The sequence below is a fragment of the Alternaria atra genome (assembly GCF_907166805.1).
Source record: "Alternaria atra isolate CS162 genome assembly, contig: 32, whole genome shotgun sequence".
In the NCBI taxonomy this organism is placed as follows: Eukaryota; Fungi; Ascomycota; class Dothideomycetes; order Pleosporales; family Pleosporaceae; genus Alternaria; species Alternaria atra.
The window spans coordinates 409,471-436,301 of record NW_025091331.1 but is presented as its reverse complement, the minus strand read 5'-3'; the positions used below and the strand labels follow the sequence as shown (position 1 = coordinate 436,301).

The 26,831-nt window shown below is 51.1% G+C and overlaps 12 protein-coding genes across 12 annotated transcripts; 4 read left to right on the top strand and 8 right to left on the bottom strand.

Moving 5' to 3' along the window:
• Nucleotides 1–938: 938 nt before the first annotated feature.
• ALTATR162_LOCUS9894 (uncharacterized protein) lies at nt 939–2,134 on the bottom strand (the record flags this gene model as incomplete). Its single annotated transcript, XM_043317530.1, has 3 exons — nt 939–1,302; nt 1,357–1,826; nt 1,880–2,134. The coding sequence occupies 3 exons, from the start codon at nt 2,132–2,134 to the stop codon at nt 939–941; spliced, it is 1,089 nt and encodes a 362-aa protein (XP_043173465.1).
• A 1,159-nt stretch (nt 2,135–3,293) lies between these two features.
• Nucleotides 3,294–3,978, bottom strand: ALTATR162_LOCUS9893 (uncharacterized protein; the record flags this gene model as incomplete). The annotated part of the gene is made up of 2 exons (XM_043317529.1): nt 3,294–3,560; nt 3,625–3,978. 2 exons carry the CDS (start codon nt 3,976–3,978, stop codon nt 3,294–3,296), a joined length of 621 nt encoding a protein of 206 aa, XP_043173464.1.
• Nucleotides 3,979–4,386: 408 nt separating this feature from the next.
• ALTATR162_LOCUS9892 (uncharacterized protein) lies at nt 4,387–5,577 on the top strand (the record flags this gene model as incomplete). Its single annotated transcript, XM_043317528.1, has 5 exons — nt 4,387–4,389; nt 4,437–4,749; nt 4,829–5,001; nt 5,064–5,344; nt 5,394–5,577. 5 exons carry the CDS (start codon nt 4,387–4,389, stop codon nt 5,575–5,577), a joined length of 954 nt encoding a protein of 317 aa, XP_043173463.1.
• A 641-nt stretch (nt 5,578–6,218) lies between these two features.
• Nucleotides 6,219–8,147, bottom strand: ALTATR162_LOCUS9891 (uncharacterized protein; the record flags this gene model as incomplete). The annotated part of the gene is made up of 4 exons (XM_043317527.1): nt 6,219–7,628; nt 7,676–7,759; nt 7,806–8,064; nt 8,119–8,147. The coding sequence occupies 4 exons, from the start codon at nt 8,145–8,147 to the stop codon at nt 6,219–6,221; spliced, it is 1,782 nt and encodes a 593-aa protein (XP_043173462.1).
• A 424-nt stretch (nt 8,148–8,571) lies between these two features.
• ALTATR162_LOCUS9890 (uncharacterized protein) lies at nt 8,572–10,612 on the bottom strand (the record flags this gene model as incomplete). Its single annotated transcript, XM_043317526.1, has 3 exons — nt 8,572–9,975; nt 10,024–10,384; nt 10,446–10,612. 3 exons carry the CDS (start codon nt 10,610–10,612, stop codon nt 8,572–8,574), a joined length of 1,932 nt encoding a protein of 643 aa, XP_043173461.1.
• A 982-nt stretch (nt 10,613–11,594) lies between these two features.
• Nucleotides 11,595–12,439, bottom strand: ALTATR162_LOCUS9889 (uncharacterized protein; the record flags this gene model as incomplete). The annotated part of the gene is made up of 5 exons (XM_043317525.1): nt 11,595–11,651; nt 11,707–11,825; nt 11,874–11,984; nt 12,043–12,060; nt 12,121–12,439. The coding sequence occupies 5 exons, from the start codon at nt 12,437–12,439 to the stop codon at nt 11,595–11,597; spliced, it is 624 nt and encodes a 207-aa protein (XP_043173460.1).
• A 1,330-nt stretch (nt 12,440–13,769) lies between these two features.
• On the top strand, nt 13,770–14,329 carry ALTATR162_LOCUS9888 (uncharacterized protein; the record flags this gene model as incomplete). Its single annotated transcript, XM_043317524.1, has 3 exons — nt 13,770–13,805; nt 13,867–13,950; nt 14,000–14,329. The coding sequence occupies 3 exons, from the start codon at nt 13,770–13,772 to the stop codon at nt 14,327–14,329; spliced, it is 450 nt and encodes a 149-aa protein (XP_043173459.1).
• Nucleotides 14,330–16,654: 2,325 nt separating this feature from the next.
• Nucleotides 16,655–17,535, bottom strand: ALTATR162_LOCUS9887 (uncharacterized protein; the record flags this gene model as incomplete). Its single annotated transcript, XM_043317523.1, has 3 exons — nt 16,655–17,331; nt 17,380–17,445; nt 17,496–17,535. The coding sequence occupies 3 exons, from the start codon at nt 17,533–17,535 to the stop codon at nt 16,655–16,657; spliced, it is 783 nt and encodes a 260-aa protein (XP_043173458.1).
• Nucleotides 17,536–18,282: 747 nt separating this feature from the next.
• On the top strand, nt 18,283–21,035 carry ALTATR162_LOCUS9886 (uncharacterized protein; the record flags this gene model as incomplete). Its single annotated transcript, XM_043317522.1, has 5 exons — nt 18,283–18,481; nt 18,531–18,992; nt 19,115–19,224; nt 19,271–19,316; nt 19,387–21,035. 5 exons carry the CDS (start codon nt 18,283–18,285, stop codon nt 21,033–21,035), a joined length of 2,466 nt encoding a protein of 821 aa, XP_043173457.1.
• Nucleotides 21,036–21,613: 578 nt separating this feature from the next.
• Nucleotides 21,614–21,907, bottom strand: ALTATR162_LOCUS9885 (uncharacterized protein; the record flags this gene model as incomplete). Its single annotated transcript, XM_043317521.1, has 1 exon — nt 21,614–21,907. The coding sequence occupies one exon, from the start codon at nt 21,905–21,907 to the stop codon at nt 21,614–21,616; it is 294 nt and encodes a 97-aa protein (XP_043173456.1).
• A 544-nt stretch (nt 21,908–22,451) lies between these two features.
• Nucleotides 22,452–24,910, bottom strand: ALTATR162_LOCUS9884 (uncharacterized protein; the record flags this gene model as incomplete). The annotated part of the gene is made up of 2 exons (XM_043317520.1): nt 22,452–24,619; nt 24,667–24,910. The coding sequence occupies 2 exons, from the start codon at nt 24,908–24,910 to the stop codon at nt 22,452–22,454; spliced, it is 2,412 nt and encodes an 803-aa protein (XP_043173455.1).
• Nucleotides 24,911–25,786: 876 nt separating this feature from the next.
• On the top strand, nt 25,787–26,703 carry ALTATR162_LOCUS9883 (uncharacterized protein; the record flags this gene model as incomplete). The annotated part of the gene is made up of 2 exons (XM_043317519.1): nt 25,787–26,428; nt 26,482–26,703. The coding sequence occupies 2 exons, from the start codon at nt 25,787–25,789 to the stop codon at nt 26,701–26,703; spliced, it is 864 nt and encodes a 287-aa protein (XP_043173454.1).
• Between the last annotated feature and the right edge of the window lie 128 nt (nt 26,704–26,831).

Sequence of the window (26,831 nt, the reverse complement as noted above, 5' to 3'; positions counted from 1 at the left end):
GACGATCAGTTCCTCTGCGCGAGACGAATGGGTCAAGAGGCCTGATAAGGGGGTGGTGGTGAGGGGAAATGGTGTGATTTGGACATTGTTGGTGCCTTTGGGTCACGTACATAAAGTGCTCTCGTTCGACCATCCTCTCCATCGAACGCATGATTCTAGGCTCGTTAGCATGACAGTATGAGTTTAGGAAGGTGGGATGAAAGGGGATGGATGGGTGAGTGGGTTGTGGTCGGTTGACTGCTTGATGAGAAGACAATGGGAGCGAAGGACTAGGAGCTTATAAGTATCTGGAGAGGGAGTGGTTTGCTGTCAAACGGTTGGTGTGATCAGCAGGCGTCTGTCTAGGACGCTTGTTCCTGCTCGCAAACCTGAGAACTTACCAGCGTGATCAGTTTGTTGCTTTGTCGTAACGATTGCCACTAGCAGATCTTTCCAGGCTTTTTGGAGTGATTCTTTAGAGGCACACCAGTCAGTAGTTGCCTTGTAGTATCTGGTTTAGTCACGTCTGGAAGAAGACGGAGGGTAAAAAGGAAGAAGCAAGAAGAGCACTATTCGATGACGTAGCCAAATGTACAGTAATGAGATTACATTTTCCTGCCTATCCTACTGATGAGCCCGAGTAGCTCGTGGTACTATATCTCCAAATACGCCAGTCCCCTTGAACGCTAATGCAGGAAACCAAGAAACGACAAACACCGTGATATCTTCCAATCGAGAACAGCGTTATGGGCGTGAGATGTGGGGCGTAGATCTGTTGAGTGCTGTAGATCCGTCAAGCACAGTGCTGCTTCTCTTACGCCCTGTGCTCGCCACTCGTCCGCTTCCTGAGCGCCGAAGACAAAGCCCCTACTATCGTTGCGGTAGGGCTTTCAGACATCGTTGTCAGCAAAAGCCAACATACATAGAAGAAAGAAAAAGAATCCCTAATATATCAAGGATTACCTCTTCTTGCTTCCCGGCCTCGGCTTGCACTCGTCCCCTAGAATGGGATGAAGTTTGATCTTGATGGGGTAGTTTTGGGTGTTGCCACCAAAACCCTTGCTCCAGTCGTAACTGACGGCGTAGGCGAAGATGTTGCCGTCCTTGCTAAAGCCCGTTGCGACGATGCTGCCGCCGACCTCGGGGTATCCTTTGAGGCGGTGCTTGGCGTCCTTGTCCCAGAAGTGGAAGGTGCCGTCGGAGCCTGCGGTGGAGAAGGTGCCGTGTTGTGGGTGGAAGGATATGGCGTTTACTGAGTGGACCTTGGCGATGTCACGGTTCGCGGGGTCTTGTTGGCGATGGCACTTGAAAGAGAAGTTGAGGCTGAAGACGCGTTAGATGTTGTGTGTCAAAGTACGTATGAATGAGGATGCTTACCTGGTGTCCTTCTCTTCGACGTATTGAATGGCGCATCGTCCTTCGATGGAGCCAACGGCAAAACCAGTCGCGTCTGAGAAGCAGCTGACAACCCTTGTTTGCCACTTGAGAGGGCTAGTGATGGTCTTGTAGATGGTTGTGGGGTTTGAGAGATTGACCATATGGATGTGGCGCTCGGCGGTTGCGATAACTAGCAACTGGTCCTTGATATCCATGCTGTAGACACGCTCCTGACACGTCAGTGTACCGACTGGTTCAGCGCCTTGGAGGTCCCAGAACTTGACGGTCTTGTCCCAGGAACCGGTCGCGACGTAGTCCTTACCGCCAGTCTGGAACCAGCGGACGCACTTGATGCCGTTCTCGTGGGCTTTGGCTTGTTGCGCAGGGACGGTGCCGCTGGCGGGGGCAGTGCGGAAGTCGACAATGTTGAGCATGCCTGTTGAGTCGCCGGCTGCTATACGGGTACCATCCTAGTTCATGTTAGCATGCAGTCATCATGTCCCCATCGCCTCAGTAAACGTACCTTTGACCATCCCAGACCAAGAACATGACCTGGGCATTCGAACATCCACTTTCCTTGCGCACCATTGCCGTTGACTTCGTAGATGTAGACCTTCTTGTCCCAGCTTCCCACTGCGAGGAAATCGTTCGTCGGCGAGAATTGGAGGTCAGATATGCTGTCGCTGGGTACTTGGCCGGCGGGCACCTCGACGTCCTTGCTGGTGTCACCTGTAGTGGAGCTTGTGGCGGCGGCTGCCGGCTGACCGAATAGAGCCATCTCTTGTGATTATGTCCCGTTTCTTGGGCGCGTCTAAATCGTCGAAGTTGGTAGTTGCGAAGCTTTGCGCGAGCTTGCGGCGTCGATCTCCCAAGTTGAAGAAGGGTGTATGTTTGTACGCGCTCGTCTGGGAATCTTCTGGTCGCGGGGAAGTGTTTCCAAGCTGGTGGCAGTGGGTGACAGGTTGCGCGCAAGGGAGACGGGATAGACTTTATGTTCTTCACCGACGACGCGCTCAGCAAAGAAAGAGCCGATGCACGAAGCTTCCCAGGCACCCTTGCAGGCGCCAGTCCACTTCCACCTAGCCTGCCTGACCGGTGTTATGATCCTCCGGCCTCCGCCCCATCTAAAAAAGTTTCCCCCATTCCACTTGCTCTCTCCTTCCAACGTTCCTCGCTCGAAGAATCGCAACGAAGCACACGCACAGAGCGCCTTTCGAGGTGTCTCTTCTCGCGCTTTGGGAGAAAGTCCCCGGACAACGATCTTCGCGATCGCACTTTCAGCAACGAACCGCCATAGAAGCCGCGGCTTCCATCACCGACTACGACACTTTCCGCGTCTTTTTACCCGTTCGCACTCCTTTGCGTCAGCTCTCCGGAGGCTGTGAGTGGAGGGGCTGGCACCTGGATGATGACATGAGTCCGTTGGCTACCTTGCTTACCTGCTGAGGGTCTGCTGGCTACATGGAGGAGGAGGGAGACACCGGAAAGTGCCAGGTATGGAGGGTCTTCTCGTCCAGTTTATGGTTATGCGATTGCCTTCCGGCACTTTGGTAAAACAAAGTGCTATGGATGGTAACTCAATGGGGCTTATTCTTGAGGCGAGGAACGTTCATTTCCACACACTTTTCGGATCTGAGGGTAGACGCTCTCCGACAATGGTCGGAGTTGACGGGCTACTACGTGCTTGGTCGAACAAGCCAGGTTCATCCAGCCATATACGGTTCATATGATGAGACACATGGAAATAGAGTCAAGCTCTGAGGCTGTCTGAATCCCAAAGTGGTAGGACGGCCTTTGCTGAATTTTCTACGACGGTATCTGATGAACCTTATGGCTTCGATAGTTTTCAATTATCAAAAAAAAATCTATAATATTCACTTGACGCTCTTTGCATTCTCGACTCGTTTCATGTGGTATCGTCAACGTCCTTTTCGCTATTATGCCTCAGTGCCAACGACAAACTCCTTGACTTCCTTGTATGCCTTGTCCAAGTCGTCGTTGATCACGATCTTGTCATGTGGTGCCTGTCCACTATGCGCGAACTCCATCTCGACCTTCGCTTGGTTGAGCCTCTTCAAGATAGCCTCCTCCTTGTCCGTTGCGCGACTTCTCAATCGTTCCTCCAGGATCTCCATAGACGGCGGTTGCAGGAAGAGGAACCGTGGGCGAGGGAATGTAGGATGGTTCGCGACTTGCTTAACGCCCTACAACAACACCAACACATGTCAGTCCACATGCACATAGCATAGAGTAACTAGAAGAACGTACCTCCATCTCGATGTCCAAAATACAAACCTGACCCCTCTCCGCAATATCATTCACAGCCTTGATACTCGTACCATAGTGATTGCCTCCAAACTGTGCATGCTCCACAAACCCCTTCTTCTCTATCAACTCCAAAAACTCCTCCTTGGTTACAAAGTAGTACTCCTTGCCATCTTGCTCGGTTCCCCTGGGCCCGCGCGTCGTGTGCGATATGCTGAAGCCGAATTTGCCTGGGAACTCGTCGAAAAGGCGCTTGAGGATAGTGGATTTACCGGCGCCCGAAGGACCAGAAATTACTATGGGTTGGTGGGCGGAGAGGGCATCTTTGGAGATGGGAATGGAGTCGAGGGGCGCCATGGTGGAGGTGTGGTAGGTGAAGGTGCGGAAGGAAGATGTGTTGCAGGTGTTGTTGGGATGAAGGGTAGGCAGTGAGGGGTGATTCAGGCGTAGATGAGTCGTAATCTGCAGGGTACCGCTTCGTGACTCGTTCAACAGGCTTCTGGTGATTCGCGATAGAATCAATGGCATGCCTATCGTGAATTTGGAGCTGCCGGGCGCTGCGGGGTGTGATTGGCGGTGAAGCTAAGGGGTCCCTTTGGTGTATGGTGGGGCTGCAAGTGGGATGGCGGCGGGACCTGGTGACATCGCGTTTTCGTGTTGGTACTGACCTCATCGAGCTGGGATTTAGCTTTCAACTTCAAATTCCGCTCATGTCACGATAATCACGCCCAAGGAGCAGGTCCTTAGAGTTGTGAATCAGTCGCCATGGTATGTTTCTTTCTATGCATCACATACGTCATTCTAACACCCTGTAGTCAAAACAATACCTCACTCTCCACACGGTCGACTCGGCGCATCCCAAAGCGAGCGATGTCTTCGCCGTAGCACCGACTAGCACACAATTACTCTCAGCATCCGGCTCAAGTAGCATCAACGTCTACGACACCACACAGGCAGAGTTCCCGGTAATACAAACACTCGACAAGGCGCATCCGCTCGGCATACACCACCTCGTAACTGCACGAGAAGAGAAGGCACGACGGGGTGCGAGTGCAGGCTTCGAAGGCAAGGTCAAAATATGGAGTCAGGACGAGGATGGCGTATGGAGTGAAGACGGAGAGATTGTTGGTGGGTACGCCTCATGCTTTCTTTGAGACCACAGGAAGTGTTATTGTAGTGGCCCACCAGAAGCTGACAATTTCCGCAGACCAGAACAAGCCGGGTGAGATCTGGGCGATTGCCCTTAGTGCAGACGGCCAGTACTTGGCGAGCACCAGCATCAACGGCAAGATCAACGTCTGGAGCTTGAACAAAGACGAGGGCATGCCCCGGATACGCGAGTATGAGACGAAAGGCAGCTTTGGGCTGTGCGTAGATCTGGTAAACTTCACCACCCTCTTCCTACCTTTGTCGATTACGAACACTGCTAACGTACATCTAAGAGTCGCAACGGCACCTTCACCACGTCCGGCCACGAAAATGGATCGATATATGTCTTCAACAATGAAACCGGACGCCTCGCCCACTCCTTAGCCGGCCTCGTACACCCTGTCCGCAGCGTGGCCTTCTCTCCGGCATCGAAGCTCCTAGCCGCAGGAGGTGATGCTCGAATCATCGCACTCTACGACGTCACATCCGGAGAGCAAGTAGCAAACTTCACCGGGCATGGAGGCTGGATACTCAGCCTGGACTGGAGTGATACGGGCGAATACCTGCTATCAGGGTGAGCATCGAATTCACGTTAACCAGGAATCGTACTAACGCGTCATCAGATCCCACGACTCAAAAGCAAAAGTATGGCGCATAGAAACGCGGTCATGCGTTGCGACACATTCCCATGGCGACAAACCCCTCTGGAGCGCAAAGTGGCTGCCAAAAGCACCTATGAAGAGCGAGATGTTTGCGCTAGCTGGAGGAAACAACTCGATCAGTTTCTACCGTGAGGCAGCAGGTTGAACAATGTGAACCTTGTCTCAGACGGTGAAAAGCGTCAAAACAGCCATGCATTCCTAAGAAGCTGGGACGAATGTGTGAATATGAGGAGAGGGCTGCTATGGGGTAGATTGTAGTCTCGCCAGACTGACTACCTGTATGCAAAGAGTGGGAAGTGGCCAGCTCCTTTTAATAAAATGACATTTGAACGACCATTACCTGTGCCAAAATCTGCAGATATTATCACTGAAACGTAGTTATTGCCGATGTGAACCAAGAAACCATGTTGAAAACTGGAAAATGCATACGCTCTTATCAAAATTGGGAGATATGTCAACATGGCACTCCGCAAGGTTGTACTTTTGTTAGATGTATGACAAATACAACAGTTGCAGTCTTTAGCATCAATATCTGTATTGTTTTCATCTTCTTCTACCGCCACCATTATAGTGGCAATATCGACTAATTGTGAAAGATGGTAATCGCTCATTGCCCAAAAAATAGTGACCATCAATGATAAGATCCTACTGAAGAAGTTCCCTCTCGTCGCTCTTTTCATAACGCCCGAACACCGATTCCGCACCATCAAGAGAACGCCCGGTCCGCTAAGATCAAAGTAAAAGAGCCAGTTGGATGAACGTTGAGAATGTACTCAGTAGACTGCTTTACGTACTAGCGACGCCAGTATTCTCAGCACCCGGCGGCGCATCAACTCGCTGCTTTTTAGCATCTGGACCTTCATTACCCGTCACCCCATTAGCTCCTACATTACTGACATCCTGTAGCGCCGGCCTTTCTCTCTTGACACCAGCGGGACCAGCAGCATTCATTGTAGGTGGCTTATACGCGCCGCGGTTCGCACTAGGACTCATGGCGTAGTTTGGCGCACCAGGCATGCCAATACGGCGGTTGGCGTCAAGGTGTGGGTTCACAACATTGGGACGGTTGAAGGAGCCAGTTGAAGTGACGCCTGGTCGTTGAGGAGGTGGTTGAGGTGCAGGCGGCGCACCGACTGCATCACGCTTGATAGGAATGCTGCGGGCGTGGTCGACACCGGGTGTGCGTTTTTCTTTGGGTATGGGCGAATCAGCATTAGGATTGAAAGACGGAAGATTGGCGAGGGAGGTTGCGTCTGATGCTTGGAGAAGCTCTGCAGCACGGGAGGTCACGAAGCCTACAGGGGGTCGATGATTAGGAGGAGGTGCGTTCGAAGCGGGTGTAGTCGATTCTGATGCTTGGGGTCCCGGACGTGCTTGATTTTGTGGCTGATGTGCTTGTGGTGGTGTAGGTCGGAGAGGTTGATTATTGGGAACGGGCTGTTGATTTGGTGGTTGTTGTCCTATAGGTCTTGAAGAAGCCCCGTTCTCCATTGCTGGTGGAGCCATACGACCGCCATTGGGCACAGGTCGAGGCTGTTGTTGAATCAGAGTCTGTGGCTGTCGGCTGTTCTGCACAGGAGGGTTTCCAGGTGCTTGATTCGCTTGCTGCTGTTGCATACCGGGTTGGCCGCGTCCGGCTTGTGAGGGCCTGCCGTTGGGTTGACGAGGCCCTGTATTCCGGACAGGTGATGTGCGAGCAGATGGTACACCGTTCGATTTCGCTGTTGCGACAACGCGTGGTGCTGTGGTTTCTGGGGCTGATAGTGTCTCTGAGAACGAAAATTCGTCGCCGTGGCCCTCTGTTACGTCGACTCCATCGAATAAGTTCTCATCAGCATCGTCGTCGAAGTCGGCGCCAAAAGACTCGTTGTTCAAGTGATCGGTACGTGTGCGGAGAATCTGATTGGGTCGGGATGGTGTCTGCTGCGGTTCCTGCTTGACCACGGCTTGCTCTTCAGGCTGGGGTGGTGGTTTGAAGTCGACATGTCGGTAGAGACTGTCCTCCTGGAATTTAATAGGCTTAACTTTCATGGACTGGACCTTTTTGAGATACTCTTTATCATATAAGCAGTTGCCGAGAACATTGCCAAACGTGCGTAATGAGCGCTTCAGGCCGTCTGTTGCCGCCTCTTTCTTCGCCTTCTCGAAAGATGCCGCCTTGCCTTTGCCGTTCTCTATCGAGCCGTAGCCAATGTCCTGACGGGCTGTCAGTGAGAGCAGAATGTAGGGAACGACGTCTTTACCTCGTGATATGTACCATCCTTGAGTGTGATCCTCACTACTATTGAAAGACCCAAACTGACCTTGCCGTTTTGATGCTCGTCGACCTGGCGCTGTCAGCATTGTTTTCCTAGCCAGTGGAGTGAAACACACGTAATCGATCTGTACCTGCCCCAGCGAGCTTGACCAGCCATTAAACCCAAAGACTTCGTTCGCCAGCGCTATCGCCTTGTTTCCCTCCAAGTAGGCCACTTTGCCGCCGCCATTACCCGGTCGTTGTGATATGTATTCAGGCCCCAGTTGCTTGTTCAATCTGCTCTGTAGTGTCGCGATTTCCGATGCTGTGAAGCCGTTTACGACGCGTTCTTCGAAGGGGTTCTTGACGTTGCCGCCGTTGTATTGGTCGCCTGGTCTGCATAATCGTTAGTTAACATTATTGGTGACTGCAAAAGCGTTCTTAGGGAACGCGTGAAGAGACTGGACGTACGCAGGCATTGTTGTCGTTACGATGTGTTGGGCATGGGTCGCCGCTTTGCTGAAGTTGAGGCCTCGGTGGCTGAAGATGACGCGCCTTGGGACGGCAGGAACGCGGTCACGCTAGTCCCGCACTCACGTGCTCACAAGGCAGCACCGACCCACCATGTATGGCGATGTCAGCAAGTCTCAGCCTAGGATTCCCTTTGATGGAGTGAACTGCACCCCAAGCAAATACAAATAATAGAGCCATGGGTATTAGGACGCTTATATTGTACCTGCGTGCGATGAAGGCGGAGATTCCAGCATTCTCATACACGTAAACAGTGAACCTAGTATGATCTGGCGACACGAATAGATTTCATTTCGATGCCCCGAATACGCCTGCAATGCTATATGATTCCGATCCCACAAAATCTAGCAAAGCGCCGTTACTGACATCTAACTATCTCGAAGCTTCCTTTCTCCTGCCACGATCGCTTGAACTAGCCTCCTCATCGTCGCTATCAACGCCCAAAGAGAACGTCGAGTCATTGTGCGACTCCCGCGCCTTCTCCGAATTCGCCGGCGCATAACCATTTCCTGGTTTCTTTGGCGCATCATCGAGATCATCGAGCTCGCGTTCGTCAAAGTCGGCAGCCTCAAGATCCTGCCTGCGTTCTCTCCTCCTAAAATTGTCAAGGCCCATGCCGGTGAGGAGAGACTCTCGTCCTTCGTCACTGTCAGTACCCTTGTATTCGCTGCTTGCGGCGCGCCTACTGCGCCACCACAAGAAGCCACAGAGGCAGGCAGCAATGACCACAACGACCAGCGCAACCTGGCCGGAGCGAGCGTACGCCTTCCATTCTGCTGCCTTGAGCTCCTTGGTCTTGTCTTCTTCCGCTTGAGTCGAGTTGGGGTGGTCACCGACGCTGGTCAACGGGCCCTTCTCGCCGTCGATGAGACTGTCGGCAGGGGCACCACCGATCGCTTCGATGTTGACGCCCATAAAGCGATCCAGCATATCCCGGGTGCGCCTGGGGTAGTCAAAGGGAACCATGTGGCTGGAGTTGTAGAAGACGACATATGTGAGGTTACGCGCCTCCTGCCATGTTCCAGCAGCTTCGCCCTCGAACATCCAGTCCTGCTTAGCGTTCTGCACACCAGGAGAAGCTTCGAAACCCTTCCCGCCATTCCACTGCATGTTTCCAATCATGGCCTCTGTGCCAACGTGATTGCAAATGAAGTCTTTGTCACCAGAGAACAGCAAGACCGGAATCTGCTCGATGATTTCGGGCAGGAACTTGACCGCAGGCTCGCTCTTCCTGGCACGGAAATGACCAGAGACAGCCCCGTTACACTCTTGCCAGCCGGTCTTCTTATCGGGGTTGATATGAAGTGCCTGAATGACATCGGGGCGACGGAGGTAGGGAGTGACCTGCGCAAGATCCGGAGGCCAGTTCATGCCACACGACGAATCGTCACGGAGACGGATGTCGTACATGTTGAGGCACTGGTTCATCTGGTCGGCGTTCCTGTCTTTGGTCTCTTCCAAAATCCTAACCATGATCTGCTCACACTCGCTCGTGTCGACGGTGTTCATACCACCAGCCTCGAGCTTCTTGACGCAAATTCTCTGTTGTTCCTCAACGCGCCTTGCCATGTCTGTATCAGCCCGCATGAGACCGTTCTGGTAGGCAAAGGGTATGTAGGCAAGATACTGGTCGACAGGCGAGATCCAGCCGTTTCCGATCATGAGTCCCCTGAGCGCCCATGGTGTTTTGGAGGGATTCTGCTTGTTTCGATTGAGGATAGCACGACCGATGTAGGGAATGTGTTGACCGGCGTACGATTCACCAGCAATGTATAACTACTACATGTCAGCATCTCCGCGTCTCCACTTAGTCAAGCCACTCACATCGTCATTCTCGTATTCGGGGAATAGCGCAAACCACTTCTCCAAAAAGATAATCATGTGGTCGGCCATTTGATCGAGTTCAGTTAGGTAGCTGTTGGTGTTGACATAACTGAAACCAGTTCCGACGGGTTGATCCACGAAGAGCAAGTTTGCAAACTCGTCCCATGAACCGTTGTTGTATTCAAGGTTGCCGCCTTCGCGCACTCTGTATGGGCCGACTTCCATCATAGCGCCGTCCATCGAGGAGCAGCCAGGACCGCCATTCAGCCATAATACCGTCCGTTGTCGGTCTGCAATGTGGCGATTTTCGTAATGCCAGAAGAAGAGGTTGCCATTGTTTTCTGCATCGACTTCGATGTGCCTGTTGTGATCGAGTTAGTACTGCTATAGACATGCAAACATCTCTCCCGTGTTGCGCTTACCCTGCGTGCATCTTCAGCAACGGCTTTGGCGCACCGGGCAGGTCGTGTATGAAGTAGTCGGCCTGTGTCTTCTCTTGTGCCATTATGCTTGGAAGCCATGATACTGTCGCTAGGAGACCGCCTAGGAGCGCTGTCCGCCATCGCAGCGGAAAATGTGAAGAGGCCATGGTGAGGCCGCGTGTCGGAGTTGGATGCCGCGGAGGATGCGGTGCGCGGTCGCTATATCATGGGAACTCGAGAGGTGGAAGAGACAGCAGTTGAGACCAAGGTAAAGATAGAGTGAATGCGCAGCCCGGCACAGTGTAAGGTATAGGCGTTGAGGTTGTGAGAAGTTCGGACTTTGAAGGTATAGGTTAGGTGGCTACTGCGGCGGCTGACGAGTCCGAGTTGGGATCCAGAACCAGGGGCCTGTTGATAATAGATCGTGAGACGTAAGACACGCGAGCGTTCCGCAAAGTGAATGACAGTTTCAGTGAATAGGCTGAATCTTGAACATGCAAGATGGATTAAAGAAAGTTAATTAAAATCAATGATATGTCGAAATGGTTATTGAGGTACATCTTTGAAGTGCTGTCCAAGCTTCGTTATACGACCAACCACAACGCACCTGGCTCATTCCGGCTACTGCCATCTCCGCGTCTCGAGAACGCGCATCGCGCACTGCATCTGACACGATTGAGCGTTCACTCATGCTTCAACCATGTGTCAGCTCCGTCCTTAGGCCGCAACGTTGCCGAATGTGCACTCCACACATCTTGTCCGCGCGTCCTTAGCCGCCGATGTTCGCATGCAATGGTTGATCCCACTTCCCAAGGTTCAGCCGGGCTGGCAATAACTTTTTGAACTACAGACTACTAACCACCCAGCACTAACGTCCGCATACCGTCATGATGCACCAACGCAAAAGTCGTTCTAGAGCATGATAGCGTCTGAGTCGGTCCGTCTGGTCAATACCCCGACTGAGAGCTAGAGTCCTGCCTAGTACTACACCGCGAACCCCTTTCCACTCCTCAGAATGCTTTTTTGTAATTCCCAGAAGCGGTACATGTCAATTATCGTTGACGACTGTGTGCCACAGTGGCGCATACTCATCTTCCATACTGCTGGTACGCGAAGATGGGGTGCTTGGAGTATATCGATTACTGGTATTTAGAAGAGATCGTTCAAGCTCTTCGCCGAGTCTTTGACGATCAACTCACGCATTCCCTATACATACTGTCAACACCATTTCTTCAGACATCGCATTATCGAATCTGCTCACCTTGGGCATGATTGGCTCCCCGTTTTCATCCTTGACATAGCGGAACGGCATCTGTGTGCTCTCGTTCTTGTTGATCTTGAGATCAGGGTGATCGATGTATGGAATCTTGTCGACGGGTACTGCGCCTCGTCAGCATCTTACACCAGCATCTGGATTATTTGACGTACCCTTGTCTTGCACGCAAATCCTGGTGACCCGCACTGCTGTGTCAGTCGTCATCTGTACCGGTCCCAAGCGACGTCCTTGGTATCCTTTCTTGCGCAGCTCCGAAGTACGGTCTGGAGAGTATGTTAGTCGACTGTAGCCATTTGCCATAACACTGGCAATATCACAGACCTCTTGGCGGGTCGTCTCCTGATCAAGAATTAGCACTTTTCATTGTACAACTTGGCCGGGATGAGCGCGGATGCTTACCAAGTATACCGCCGAATAAGAAGATGTCGAACGTCTCGCCGTCTTCTGGGCTCAAATCCTTGGATGCGGCAGGGTCCAGCAGACACACTTTGTCTTTTCTATCGGCATAGATCTCTTCGATACCTCTCGTTTCGACATTGAGTCCCTTGGCTCCCTGTAGGTTTGCCGGCAACTTCAACGAAGTCGGTACTGAAGACAGCAGGAACTGTGCACCAGATGCATGAGATTCGGATGCGATACTGGCATATTCTAGAGATGACCATTCCTCGAGCTCAGGGTCCAGATGTTCCACCACAAAGGTCTTGCCGGTGCCAGCCATTCTAAACGTGATTGGAGGTGGAATGCGATTCCGGTCTTGTGTATTTTTTTGGCGTGAGATTTTACGGCAGTAGTTAAGCGAATTAGCCAGCGGGGGGGGGCTTTTGTAAGATGTTCCTCAGATTCGATGCTGTGTCTTGCTTCCCGAGTTCTGGATCGATGCTGAGAACCTTGGAGGCCTGCAGTAGTATCTCGCTAATCAGAATAGGTGGTGGTGGGGAGCTTGGCTGACCGTCAGGGTTTGCTAAAGTCTAGAGCTAGCGCGTCCAAGTAGCCTATCAGGCTCAAGCAACCATTTATCATGGTAAGCGGGGAAGCATGCTTTCGTCGTTGCAAGACAAAAAAAAGTGCATCGTGATGCAGTCCAAGCAGTCTACGAGGTGTGTTCCAAATGCCAACGTTTGCGCACACAGAATATCAACAATTCAAGCCTTATCGAGACGGCCCTGGCGATCAAATAGGCTAGGAGGCCAATGATGTGTACGCGTGACGTTGTGAGGGTGCTGAGTCTGGTAAGGTCTACGGCAATCCAGCGTGCATCCGACCAACACGCGGAAGGGCTAAGGGTTACACTTCACGCGGAGACGGCTGCTTTGCCTTCAGTCCATGTGTCTGCTGCGTCAATTCACCCGTCAAGCAAGCCACGTCTTGGTGATTGTTTAAATTGGCCCACTCGCCGCCTACCTACATATCTACTGCGTCTACCCCTCCTTGGTTGACAACCCCCGAGCGAAGCAATTCACGAAAGCAGCAACGTTGGAGTCTATTACATCACTCTCACCCCTCTGCATATTCTACTTCTATTGAACACATTCAATCATCTCCTCTTCTCGCCATCACCATTTCTCGCTTTGTTGCTTGATTTTGGCATCGTGCAGCAACCCGAGCCGTTGGAACCTCGGGCGATCCAGGCTTATCGCATAGTCGACTGGATAGAGGGGCACATCTCCCACTTGCACCCAAACATCGTTGTTTCAGCAACACTAGAAACATTTACCAAACGAGTCTTAACACGTCGACGTTGTTGTGTTGTCAGGCAGCAGCAACAACAACACACGCCCGAGCTTCGTCGGCACCCAATCGTCAGCGTTGGAAGCCGGATCAATCACATCTATTCACCCTGTCCCTGTCAAATAACGGGTAACGGTACTCGCCCAAAGTGGTCAGCGCGAGCCAGCGACAACCAACTTTTAAACAGATTGCGACTTTTTGACCCTTTTCCGTGTCCGCACAACAAAGACTCGACACGACACTGTGCCTTTCGCGAGCAGCTGCCCCTCTAAGAACGTCACTTGCGATCCACAACACCACAACCCTCTACAACCGCCAATATGAACCCCAACCAGCAGAACAAGGTCGACGTTAGCGTACGTCATATCAGCCCTTGCAAAGACTCTGGGAAGTTCAACAGCTAACATGATGGTATAGAAAATGTCAGAGCAGGAGGCTAAACTCTTCCGTCTCTATGGCAAGCTTCCCAACAAGAAGGACTTGCTCCAGAACAAGCTGAAGGTATGTTAAGTCCGCGAAACACGAGTTCTCCTACTGACAGCGTCTGCAGGAGCGCAAGTACTTTGACAGCGGCGACTACGCCCTCTCCAAGGCCGGCAAAGCTGGCGACGTTGGCGTCACCCAAGTCGGTCGCGAGCACCCCAACCCCGAGAAGATCCCACACATCGCTCCAGCCATCCCGACCGGCCAGAACGGCAACGGCAATGGCAACGGCCACGGAAATGGCAGCATCAGCGGCCAGGGCGAGCTGGCCGGTAGCCCTGTCAAGGAACACACCTTCTTGCACCGCGAGACCAGTCTGAACCGTGAGACATCGGCTTCAGATTTCGAGAACAACGAGAACTCTGGAGAAGCCCAGGGCGGCGCAGTCAAGGCATAGCTGGCATACCCGCGTCACTAGACTTTTGCGCGCTTCGCTTTCTTTGCACTCGTTTGGCGCAACCTTGGATGACGGTGCCCAAAATGTATCTATACGCACCTTCGAACGGCCTGAACCTATGGTTTTTTACGGGGTCGGATGCGGCGTTCCGGAGAGCCTTTGATGGCAGCCGAGCCTTTGTATCGGCAGCACGACACCTTACGGCCAACATTTCCTGGAGTATAAAGTTGTCGAGCACAGGGGCCTTGTTCACTTCTTGTGTAGTAAACTTGACAGAGGACGGCCAAGATTGCAGAGACTGGAGCTTGTCTCGGGTTTATCTCGCAATCTGCTAAACTTGATCTTTCACAGCCATAAGCGTGTATGCGTAGTTGAGTAGAATAGATTGTAGCAATATGACTACTGAAAAACTCAGTGCTGTCTGCTTGTTGCAAAGTGACGACTTCGTCCCTTCGGAAGGATGCGCTAAATGTGGACGCTAGTCCACGTGATCGTTGGTGCCTACCTTCACCAACACATGTATATACACACCCGCGACCATCGTTCCTCGCCTTTGTATCGAGTTATCTCTATAAAAAGTATGCAAATTTGGTTTCCTGAAACAATCGAGTTTGAGCATTACTGTGTGCTTTCATTTGGCACAAGCGTGTCAAGACTTTAAGTATGGTCCAACACCACACCACGTATAGCTCTTCGAGCTCGTCTCCAATCTTCTGCCTCTTACTCTCCCTCCCCGCTGAGTTGCGCGACATTATCTACACATACCTATGGGGTTCTCAAACATTCGAAGCCTCGATCTCCCTCACTCCATCGACATCAATCCTCGCCGTACCCAAAAGCATCGTTCATGACAGGTTTTCCAAATTCTTACGTCGACATAGGGGCTTACCGATCTGGTTGGTCACATGCAGACAGATGCTAAGAGAGGGTATGAGCTTGTTTTCAAGAGAGTTCGCCTTCACCACTTCCACGTTATCCACAATGTGGGAAGTGAAGATCGTGGAAGGAACCGACGTTCTGAACCGGCTAGTCTTTGGAGCTATCGAAACAGTGGTATTAGATCGAGGCTTACCGAGTTGGATCCAAGATGTGGATTTGGAAACGCAAGCTGAAGATGAAGACACAATACTTCCTACCGGGGTAAACATCCCACGTCATTCACGCTGGTATGTTAACACGACACCAAACGAACGAGGGTCTCTCCCGGGAACTTACCGAGTGCGAGACCATCAGCTATTGCAAGTCAAGCTCTGGCCTGCTGACAGAGTAATGTTGAATATCCTGCATGAGGCCGGCACGGCTATCAAGGAGTTACACTTACACGGGATCTACGATGTTGGCGTCCTAGTTCCTGGCGACGAGCCGATTATCAGAAACAAGACTCTGGATAGATGGGTAGGAAGATTGGAACGTGTGAAGATCAGGGTAGGTAGTGAGTCTAGCGAAACTTTTGCAGGAAGGATGGCGACGGACTTGGTAGAACGGACTGTGAAGAGGCTTGTTGGTGGAGAACGCAAGGCATGTGAGCAAGGTATGAAGACTGTCCTGGATGAGGTCAGTGTGATATGGCGGGAAGAAGAGATGGAGGACGATGAGGGGTTTATGAAGGACGAATGCGGGATGCAGACGAGTTATGTTGTGGTGGAGAGGCGCCATCAATGAGTTCGGCCGCATACGACTCTTAGACGGTTAGCAACTGGATTTCATGTAGCGGTTACCCAAAACCTTGCAGAGTTTCATCCTCAACAACCGTTTCCTAGCGAAGTGCTATACAAGGAAGAGCGGTATACAGTGACTCAAGTGCTCGCAGAGGCCTGTTGGTAAGATACAAGAGGAGCAGAGTGAAGTCCTGCCGGACAGAAAAAGTTCCGGATGAGTGCACCGCGTTTCCTGAGTTCAACACTTTGGTGAAGACCCTGGTGGTTGAACGCAAGGTTTAATGGGCTTGTTGCCACAAGCTTCAGTGCCATCGATTGTAGTGTAGGTAGCACTATGCAGATGTTGGCTGTGGATTGTTATGGTTTGCAGCATGATGCCTTGAGCATGTAGTTAGTGGCTTCTTATATATACTCGACAGTCTCAGAAGTATACTAAAAATCTGCCACTGTTAAGCAACCAGGTAAAGTCTAGATACATAGTCTTTTACGTTACATTCTCTTCATGTCTTGGATGACGAGTGAGATAGCCTGGGCGGCAGTCTGAGCTAGAGCCAGAGACTCCCCTTCGTTCCTTCCTTCACTATTACAAGAAAGCCGTGCCCACTATCAAGAGTGCTCCTAGAGGCACATCCCGTATCGCATATTACATTGCTTCCAATAATCTTCATCATATGCGACCTGCCATCTCACCTTTAGTCCCCTTATCCTCGCCGTCCCCCACACCTTGCTGTTCCGGCGCCCACTCGTGATCCTCTTGACTTTTAATCAACTCATGTACATCCAGTCTCAGATCCACTATCTCTTGACCGTTTACAAGATCGTTCTCGTCGGCCCTCTTTCGCGCTTCCTCCTCGTTGTTGGCGATGCCGGCTTTGACGTGACGGTGAACCAACCTCTTCCGCGCAACGTCAAAGTCTACATCCACAAACCAGAGCTCATCCATAAGCTTCGCAGCTTCGTTCCAGGGCGCCTTATCTAAGGAACAATAGTTGCCCTCGAATATGACGATGCGAACTGATGGCGAGATGGCGATGTCATTCTCGACCGGGTCTTTGAGCGCGTGATCGAAGCTGGGTGCGTAGAGAGTCGAACTCTCTGGACATATCGGTTCTCGTAGTTGCTTCACAAGGCTATGGAAGGAATCGCCGTCAAAAGTAAATGCCGCACCTCTTCTGGCATGGGCGCTGTCTGGATCTGGCATCGCATCAAGCTGTTGGCGTGATAGGTGGAAACCATCCATTGGTATGAAGGCCGCGAGAGGATTACTGTTGGCGGTGCCTGGTGACTGTTGTGCATGTTTCTCGTTAAGTTTGGTCGAAACTATGGCTGCTAGTGTTGTTTTGCCTAATAGTGGTCAGCCTGTTGGAGAGCCAGGTTTGTGTATGTACGTACCAGACCCCGGAATACCAGATACTGCAATCAACAATCGCTTCGAAGCAGGAACATCTTGATATTTGTCTACAGTCCGTCAATACGTGTCCCATACTCTTGCATGTGAGATCATGTACCCCACACCTTGTTTACGAGGCGTTCTACTTGCTCTTCCATATTAATATGATGTTTCCAAGATAGTACAATGTCAGAATTTGTGTAGGGTTTTTGTATCTTGCTATCCTGGAGTCGATCGGGATCCCCGGTATCCAAGGCGGGATGGCTGCTTTTTAGTTCGCCCATCCGCACTTGCAGATTGTGGGGGCTCGGCATCGTGAGTGGACCCAACATCAACCGCTGACGTCGCGCGGGAGCATGACAGGTTAGAAGTGCAGGTAGCCTTTCTTCTACTACCAGCGTTTTACCATCCCTGCATCTGAAGGATAGTTATCTCTTCGCGTAGCAGGCTCTGAACAGTACTGGAAGGTAGGCCTGACATGGAAGATGACAAACGGTAGTAAGGTCAATAGTTCGTTGCCGCATCCGAATGGCTGGAGATCCAGTATCTTGCACCGGGTGAATTGTAGCTATGGTATAAAAGAGTGATATGTAAAACGAACTGTGATTCTTATCGCGTGCTACTGATTTGCGATTGGAGATTGAAGTAGAGTCCTTTTGGCCATGGCGTCACATGCTAGCATGACGTGTCATCCAATCAAAGCACAGTAAGGTCCAAGACAGCTCTGGCTGGGCATTAACGTCCGATATTGCCGGCGCATTGTTGTCGCTGTCAGCTAAGAGCTAATCCAACGTAGCAGAGATATGCCCTGAAGCCTCGCGCCACTGCTGCAAGTGTCGTACCGCCTAGTCTGGAACCAATTGGTCAACGCGCAGTGAAACGCGTCACACCCGTCAAACCTCACTATGCTCCCGTCAACCCTTCTGGCGCTCCTCTTCACGCTTCTCCCACCCGCGTCCGCCGTCGACCGCAAACTACCAACCAGCAACGAATCGCTATTATGGGGTCCCTATCGTCCGAATTTGTACTTGGGTCTCCGCCCTCGTGTGCCCAAAAGTCTCGTTGCCGGGGTCATGTGGGCGAAGCTGGAAGACGTAGAGACGAGTACGTAGCCATTTCGAGGAAACGCATGCAGCGCTAATCAGCTATGTAGCATTACGACATAACGTAAACCAGAGCGAGGGCATGGCCCGATACGGTTGGATCGCATACGACACACGGGAGGGTGGCAGACAAACCATAGAAGATGTCGGAAACAAGGTGAACCTCGTAACCGAGTTCATAAAGTACTCTGAAGGCCAGAGCCAGGGAAATTGGGGTTTGCGCATAAAAGGCCTACCAAGGCCTGACGCGCCACAAGATTTCAAGACGACTGTAGTCTTCTACATCGGCATGGAGGCTATGGAAGCCTGCACCGACTGCAAGCTCGAAGCGCGTCAGCAATTCGAGGCTGGCGAAGACAACATTGTGCAAGCTGTGAACATGAACATTGCGCATCCAGAATTGGGTACCGCTGGCATTCACATCCCAGTGCCTGTCAATGCAGAAGAGAAGCGTGAGGTAGCGTACATCAAGACGCTGAACGTGACAGAAGATAGGCTATGGCAGGGCAAATGTGAGTACAATGAATGTCAATCTTTTCCATCTCGTCTTCCCGTGATCCAAATCCTACTTGGCATTGTGAATAGCTAGCTGATGAGTCTGTGTAAGAAGCCACTTTCTTGGAGTCTTTGAAAGACCAGACCAAGGACCGCACGGAACCAGGACCAAATGACATCGTGCTGCGCAACGCCCCAGGCAATGGAAACATGCAGCTAGTTCAAATGGTGTGCCATGGAGAATTCGAGGTTAGCGTCACGATCATACGTCTCCACTAAAACTAATCTCGTGCAGTTCGATATTCTCTACTCCAGTGATACAGCGAAGCGAGCCATGACCTGTGAGTTCTTACCTCAATCATGTCCCATCGTGAAGTACGTTAAAAACCAAAAGTTACTGATACGTTCCAGCTGCTGGTCTCACTACCAGTCTAGAAAGCACCCTAAAGTCTTTTGACAAGAACTTCGCTGCAGCGTTCAGACTGAAAACTCCCTTTACCACCGACCAGCACCGCGCCTTTGCTCAAAACACATTCTCCAACCTATTGGGCGGACTGGGATACTTCACTGGAACTGCAAAGGTCGACACAGCGAAGAAAGCTATCTATGCCGAGACGACGAGAAACTTCTGGCAGAAGTCAGTCGACGCGAAGAAACATACAACACCTGAAACAAAAGGCCCATACGAGCTTCTTACACATACACCGTCTCGCGCGGCCTTCCCAAGGGGTTTCCTATGGGACGAGGGGTTTCATCTCCTACTCGTCATCGAGTGGGATGCCGATCTCGCTTTGGAGGTTATACGCGACTGGCTCTTCCTCATGGACGACGATGGCTGGATAGCAAGAGAACAGATCTTAGGCGCCGAAGCAGAGGGCGGCACGCCTGCTGAATTCGTCACCCAATTTCCGCACATTGCCAATCCACCAACTATGTTCCTGGTCATCTCGAAGTTCATCGATATGCTGAAAGGGACGACGAAATATCATGGGCATGACTCGCTTTACCTCGCCAAAGCCGAGACTGGTAAGGCTCTAGTGGCAAAGATGTATCCGTTACTCAAGAAGCACTACGATTGGTTCCGGAAGTCGCAATCTGGAGACGTGGAGGCACATTCGATTCCAGCGGCCAACCTGAATGAAGGCTATAGATGGCGGGGTCGAACGCCAGGAACGAACTTTGCCAGTGGACTGGACGATTACCCTCGGGCAGAACCCCCTGACATCACCGAGTTGCATTTGGATGCCTTGTGCTGGGTTGGCGTAATGGCGCGAACACTTGAACGGGTTGCGTTTATCACAGAGAATGCACACGACGCGCTCACATTCCAGAACCATATCCGTGGTGTCAAGACCAACATCGACATTATACACTGGGTGAAAGAGCCAAATACATACTGCGATGCTGTAGTGCGGAACGACTTGCATGCCCATGCTTGCCACAAAGGCTACGTCTCAATATTCCCGCTTCTCACCGGCTTCACCGATGCCTCACACCCACACCTACCCGCCATGCTAACCCTTCTTCGCGACCCCGAACAACTATGGACAGACTTCGGCGTCCGTAGTCTGAGTCCTGAAGATGAAGCCTACGGAACAGGGGATAATTACTGGCGCTCACCCATCTGGGTTAACATCAACTACCTCATCCTCACCAACCTGCTTGACCTCGCCCAGATACCAGGTCCTTCACAGCAACGCTGTCGCGAAATATACATCGAACTACGTCGTAACATCGTTCACACTGTCTTCAACTCTTACCTCAAGACAGGGTATGTATGGGAACAGTACGATCCTATCAAAGGAGATGGACATCGCACACAGCACTTTACCGGCTGGACAGCATTAGTGGTCAAGGTCATGGCGATGCCTGATTTAGAAAAGGATGACGGCGTAACGGAGAAGATGAAGGGGTACTATGAGGAAGCGAAGAAGCAGGCAGTGCAGAATCAGAGGACTGGGGCAGGCAGTGTGGTATTTGCGGTTGTGTTCATGGGTTTTGTCTACGTGACGAGGAGGAGGTTTGCGGGGACATTGAGGAGTTGGCGGAGAAGTAATTGATGATGGTTAAGATAGATGGCGGTTGAGGTTGTTGAGCGAATGGTTATATAGTTCTAAGTATGCCACCAAAACGCAATACCCACAACAATCTCTATGTAACCAAACTCTTGGTCTAGCAGGAACAATTACTAAGCCCCAAACATTCATGCATTTACTGTACGGGACAATCGAAGATTATGTTTACCCTGAACCAAAGTTGAACCAAAGCCCAAGACTATAGCTAGGGTTGAGAAGTTTAGATGAGGCAATAGTCATGCCGTGTGATTGTGGTGCATCGGCTACTAATACTACACAGACAATCGAACAACTTCACCTTGGTTTCTTCGTCTCGCTCATCCGGAGGGGGGTTGTGAACACTCATCTACACATACCCGCATAGCCATCCTGTTGAGCAGCAGCAAGATACCGACAGAGGCTATACGTATCCGTGTTCTTGTAATAAACCACTGCAACCGCACCACCGTTTCCTGGGGGGAACTTGCTTCCTTGCTCCCATTGCGGAATTGAGATCTGGAGGAAGAAAATGACTAGTCAGCTCCAGTCCACCACACAGGTCCGTGCAAAAACAATCCCACGCTTTAGGAAAGAAGGAACGGGTTAGAAGAAACAGCAAGACTCACCCATTTGTACGTATCATCTTCATTGGAGGGACATTTCTTTTTGTCATCAGGCGCAGTGAGAGCGCACGATGCTTCTGGCACCGCTTCCGTGGTCGGCCATTCCTGAACAACGAGATCCTGGAGCTGGGCTGCCGTAACGGGAATATACGTGCCGTCGCATTGCTGGCAGGCGGTGTCGGAGAAGCCGTTGAAGGTTGCCGCTAGAGCTGAGGCTGCGAAGAGCACGACAGGAAGGACGTGCTGGAGCTGCATGTTGAGGAATGTTTGGAGTATTGGAATTTTGAATGGAAGAGGGAATGTGGAACTGGGGAACTGGGGTTGGGAAGGCACTGGGGATACGGAGTGAAGGTATCTATGTATCCTAAACATTACCTGGGTACATAGATAGGGCCGAAATGGGTAATATTTGCTCATGCACTGGTCTGCTAAGGGCGGAGCAAGTGGCTAAAGTCAGCGACATTACGCAGTAATCCTACAACGCGCCTCGAGTTATAACGAGGTCGAACGCACGGCACGAATTTCGGTAATACACGTTTCGGTCCGGCTCTATAGTGCAGAAGGTGGCACGTGCTTGCCTTTTCCACTGGACGCCCGGAGCTCAGTATATGTGCTCTTCATTGAAGTATCTTTTTTGCAAAACTGTGCGAATAAACTTGTCCTAGGCTTTTGCCGGAACCAAAGAAAGATTACTACAGCCAGCAGCCAGCAGCCAGATATATGGATCATAAGCGCAGATAAAGTGATAGCGGAAACGACAACAACCGATATCCAAAGTAGACCCAATACCCACTCTTCTTCAGACCAGACGAATGCGGTGCATACCTGTCACCGGATCATAAGGTACGTCCCACAGCATATTCGCGTCACTGTCGTACGGCTTCAAAATCTCGTAGTCGTTTAGAGCTCTGTGGTCTCCGTATGGACTCAACTTCGTCAGACCGATTCGTTTAAACACTGGCCCAGCTTCGCGCTCTCTGTCAAGCTGCAAGATTAGGCAAGTCAAGTACTTAGATTCCCGCGGAGCCTTCCGGTCGGTGTGTGCAGCAGGAACCACAAATATCTTCGCATCGTGGCCTAAAATCCCCTCGTTATCCTTCTCGGCACCGTCTCTAGCAGGGCAATCCAGATACACATCCGTATGCTCTTCTTGGTCAAGAAACTCACGACCGATTAAACGCCAACCGAAACGATCCTGGCCTTTCTTGAAGAGGAGCGCTTTGCGCAACTTCACTTGAAGTTCGATGTAAGCATCGTCAAGCATGCCAAACTCGTCAGATCCGGATCGTGGGGTCACTGATACCTCCTCGATGGTGATGAGAAGATCCTGGTCGGTCACTTCGCCATACTTGACGCCGTTCCCCCTCTCGGCATCTATGGCGGCCCATGAGAAGGACGGTGCACGGTACCCCGGCGGTGACGTGGTGAGGTGTTCGAAGCTGCCGTCCACATGCCGGAATGTTGGCTCGATATACCAAAGGAGTTGGCTCGCAAGGTGCAATGCCCATAGGCCAGCCACGTACTGCGTTTTTTCTGGAAGCCTCTGTTGACTGATCTGAGCCGAATCAGCTTTTCGCACAATAGCTGCCTTCGAAGTCTCCTCGATTTCTTTGGACATATAACGAGCAATGCCAGACAAGGCAATGAGCTTATCTCCAGGCTGTGTGACTGCCGTCTTGGAATATACCTCAACGATACGACGCCAAAGTTCAAGCGCATATATACCTGGTTGAAGATGAGGATCCGGATCCTTCAGTCCTTGCAAGCGCATGCTGCGTACCCAGGCCCCATCTTTCAAGGCATTAAGACCTTTCAGTCTACTCCCAGCCCTTATGCCACTAAGCGTAAGCTGGTAGTTTGGAATGCCTTCTGGCTGCCCTTCAGCAGCCTCGAACTCAGAACACTCCCAGGCCACCTGATCTCGGCAGAAGTGCAGCACCCTCGGAGTCATGAGCCGCTCTTGCAGCACCCAGCCTCTTCTGTTGACTGGTGCATTATCGACCCGGTCCGCCCAGAAAGAAAGGTCCAAAATTGTGCATCGTCGTAGATCCTTGCCTTTGGTATCTTTGCCGATACCCGTATCTGACTCGTTCAGCAATTGATGAGAAGACTGAAGCATTGGGAGCTTCTTTGGAGTCAGCTTAAGGCTTGGTGCTTGATCTTCTCGGACAGGTAGAACCATTGCCATTGAATATAGGCGTCTCAGGAGGTAGCTCATCAGCCACTTTACTGGCCAGAAAGCGCCAAGTATCTGCAGCACAGACCTCCTAGTCTCTTGTGCGTGTGGCAACAAGCTTTGCGAAGTGCTCAGAGCGCCAGGAAGACCAGCGATATTGAGAACAACCTCGTCCTCAACCAGGATCTCGGGCCTACGGTCGAAGAAGAGACCCTCTTCACTACTCGCTGCTGCAGTAGCAGAGATGTTCAAAAAGGCATTGCTGTATACCTTGTCCATGCTGGCAGACTGCTCCAGCCAATCCACTTCATCGCCTTGCTTAATGCATAGGCTATCGATCCAGATGTATCCTACGTTTGGAAGCCGCGCTGCAAACTTCATGGCCTGGCGAAACGTCTTAGGCAAAGTGTTCAACTTGATGCCCCTTTTGAATTCTTCGATATTCTCTGAGGTCAATTTGGTTCGCTCTTCTTCATTTGCAACCTTTCCCCAACAGTGCGAAAGGGTGACATAGCGAACATTCTCGGCCGGCCGCTCGTCTTCCCAGTCACATTTTTCCACTAGATGAACATTGACCTCTGTAGACAGGTCGATCGATTCCAAAGTCTTGGTATATAAGAAGCGCTGCTTCTTCAGCTGCTCGAGACTAATGAGCCTCGCTGGATACAGCCTGGGTATGTCTGCTTCAAGACATTGGCATTTGGCCATCCATTGGAAAGTACGCTGTAGCACCTCATCGGAAGAGGTTCTAGCGGAGATCGGCGTCTGGAAAGGGGGTGGATCGATGGAATCTACTCAGTCTGTAAGCCCGTGATTTGAAGCAAGCCCAATGACTTACCAGTTTCTCTTAAAACAAAGGTTCTTTGACATTGGATTTGCTCGTATCGTATCTTGAACTGGAGGCAGTAAAGATGATCTTCTCTCGGGGTGGGGATGAACAGGGATGCTTTCACGCCAATAGTGCGGGGATCGGATTTCTTAACATCGCCCAATCTCGAGTCCAACTTGGATTCCAACTCTTCGAATAGAACACGACAAATCCCACAATTCATCTTCTTCGAACGATACAAATCTTTCAACATAGTATGATGGTTGAAATGCAAGTCATACGTTCCCCTCCACTGCCTCCCTTCCTGCCTTCGAAGCATACACCAACAAGTATGACAAAGCATATTGCTGTGAGTTTTGGGATGATAGATAGATGTGACGGGGAGCTCTTCCGAAGTGAAGGAGAGTAGATACTAAGAGCGCATTAGCTTTATGTCTGGTATCGTGCATGCGTGGCTTGGCCTCTCGACACGATCCCGTTCTGGCTCGGATGCCATGACGCGGGGGCATGAAGTCTAGTGAGATTCAGCAGTAACGCAATTTAGAGGAAAAGAAATGTTGCATATGTTGAAAGAGCTCAGCTCCATCGTCGTGGAGCCAATAAGAGTACCTAGTTTTGGCCCCCATCAACCTCGGGACGCGTCCCGAAAAGCTGCTGGCTTAGGAAGGTGACTGGATTAGGTAGTTCACGGCGGGGTAGCAACCATGGCGTGATGTGGATGATGACCACAAATTGGATATTGATAAGGGTTGGTATTGGATCATTGATGAAGCTGAGGTCCACTATCTGTAGGTGAGATCTGAGTAATCCACGAAAATCCGGCAGCCGCACTTCGTGGCTGTATGTGCTTTCTCACGCTCGGCAATCTTTAGCTTTTAAGCCGGGAAAGACTACGGTTGCTCTCTGATCGAGTACAGGCTCACTATTAAGCAATCTAAAATCCTGCTTTGACACACGGCACGCAGGCGATCTTGGTGTACGTTGATTGTGTGCTCGTCGGTAACAGCACAGAGTGGAACTTTGTAAGACACGAAAAGCCATAATATTGTTGTCTTTCATCCCGCTTTTCGCGTCTGGACCAAATTATCTGACTCACGGTACGATTGGTCTCCCTTTCGTGCGATCAATCATGGCGGATGAATTCACCTTGGATGGGTTTCGATCGCCTGTCACAGTGAACTTGGCCAGGAAGATTACGAAAGAGAAACTGTTGCAGTTCCCTGCATTCCGAACCTGGAAAGATACACTCCAAAAGAACTTGGACCTTCAATACACCGACAAGAATCACGCATTTTACGATGACCCATTCGATCTCAAAAGCATTGAGATACAATCAGTCGATTACTTCAGTCCAACGAAGCTCGGATTTGTGAAACTGATAGCCGAGATACGGAACCAAAGCAATGACAAAAAGCTTCCTGGGATCGCTTTCCTCCGTGGGGGAAGCGTCGCTGTGTTGATGGTACTCCGGCCTGTGGATTCGAGAGACGAACGATGGGTGGTTATGACTGAGCAGCCACGAGTCCCGGCAGGTAGTCTCCAGTTCGTCGAGATTCCGGCCGGTATGCTCGACGACGCGGGAGATTTTGGTGGGCAAGCTGCGAAGGAGATCGAGGAAGAAACTGGTTTTAAGCTTCCAAAATCCGAACTCATCGATCTCACTAAGCTAGCACTGAGCCAGTCGACATCGGAGGGAGAATGTCTACAGGATGCCATGTATCCCAGTCCCGGAGGATCGGATGAGTTCATCCCGATCTTTCTATGGGAGAAGGTACTTCCATTCATACTTGCGTTTCACATTAAATCATCTAACTGGTCACGTAGGAGCTGAATCGCCAGGAGATCATGGACCTCCGAGGAAAGTTAACAGGGAGCAGAAAACAAGGGGAGATGATTAGACTGCGAGTTTGTGACTATGAGGAGTTGTGGAAGCTATGTCCACGAGATGCAAAGACCTTGGCGGCCTGGGCGCTATACGAGGGTCTTAATAGAGAGGGCAAAATCGAAGAGGAACTGCGGAAACGCAGAGGAGTACAGAACAATTAGTTCTAGTAAGATTCGGAACGAGTATGGATATATCAGATAAGGCGCTAGTGGTGATCGGAGTAGGACCTTTTCTGGTGAACAAACATACGGCATTCAATCTGTCCAGATTTCTTATGATTTGTTCCATC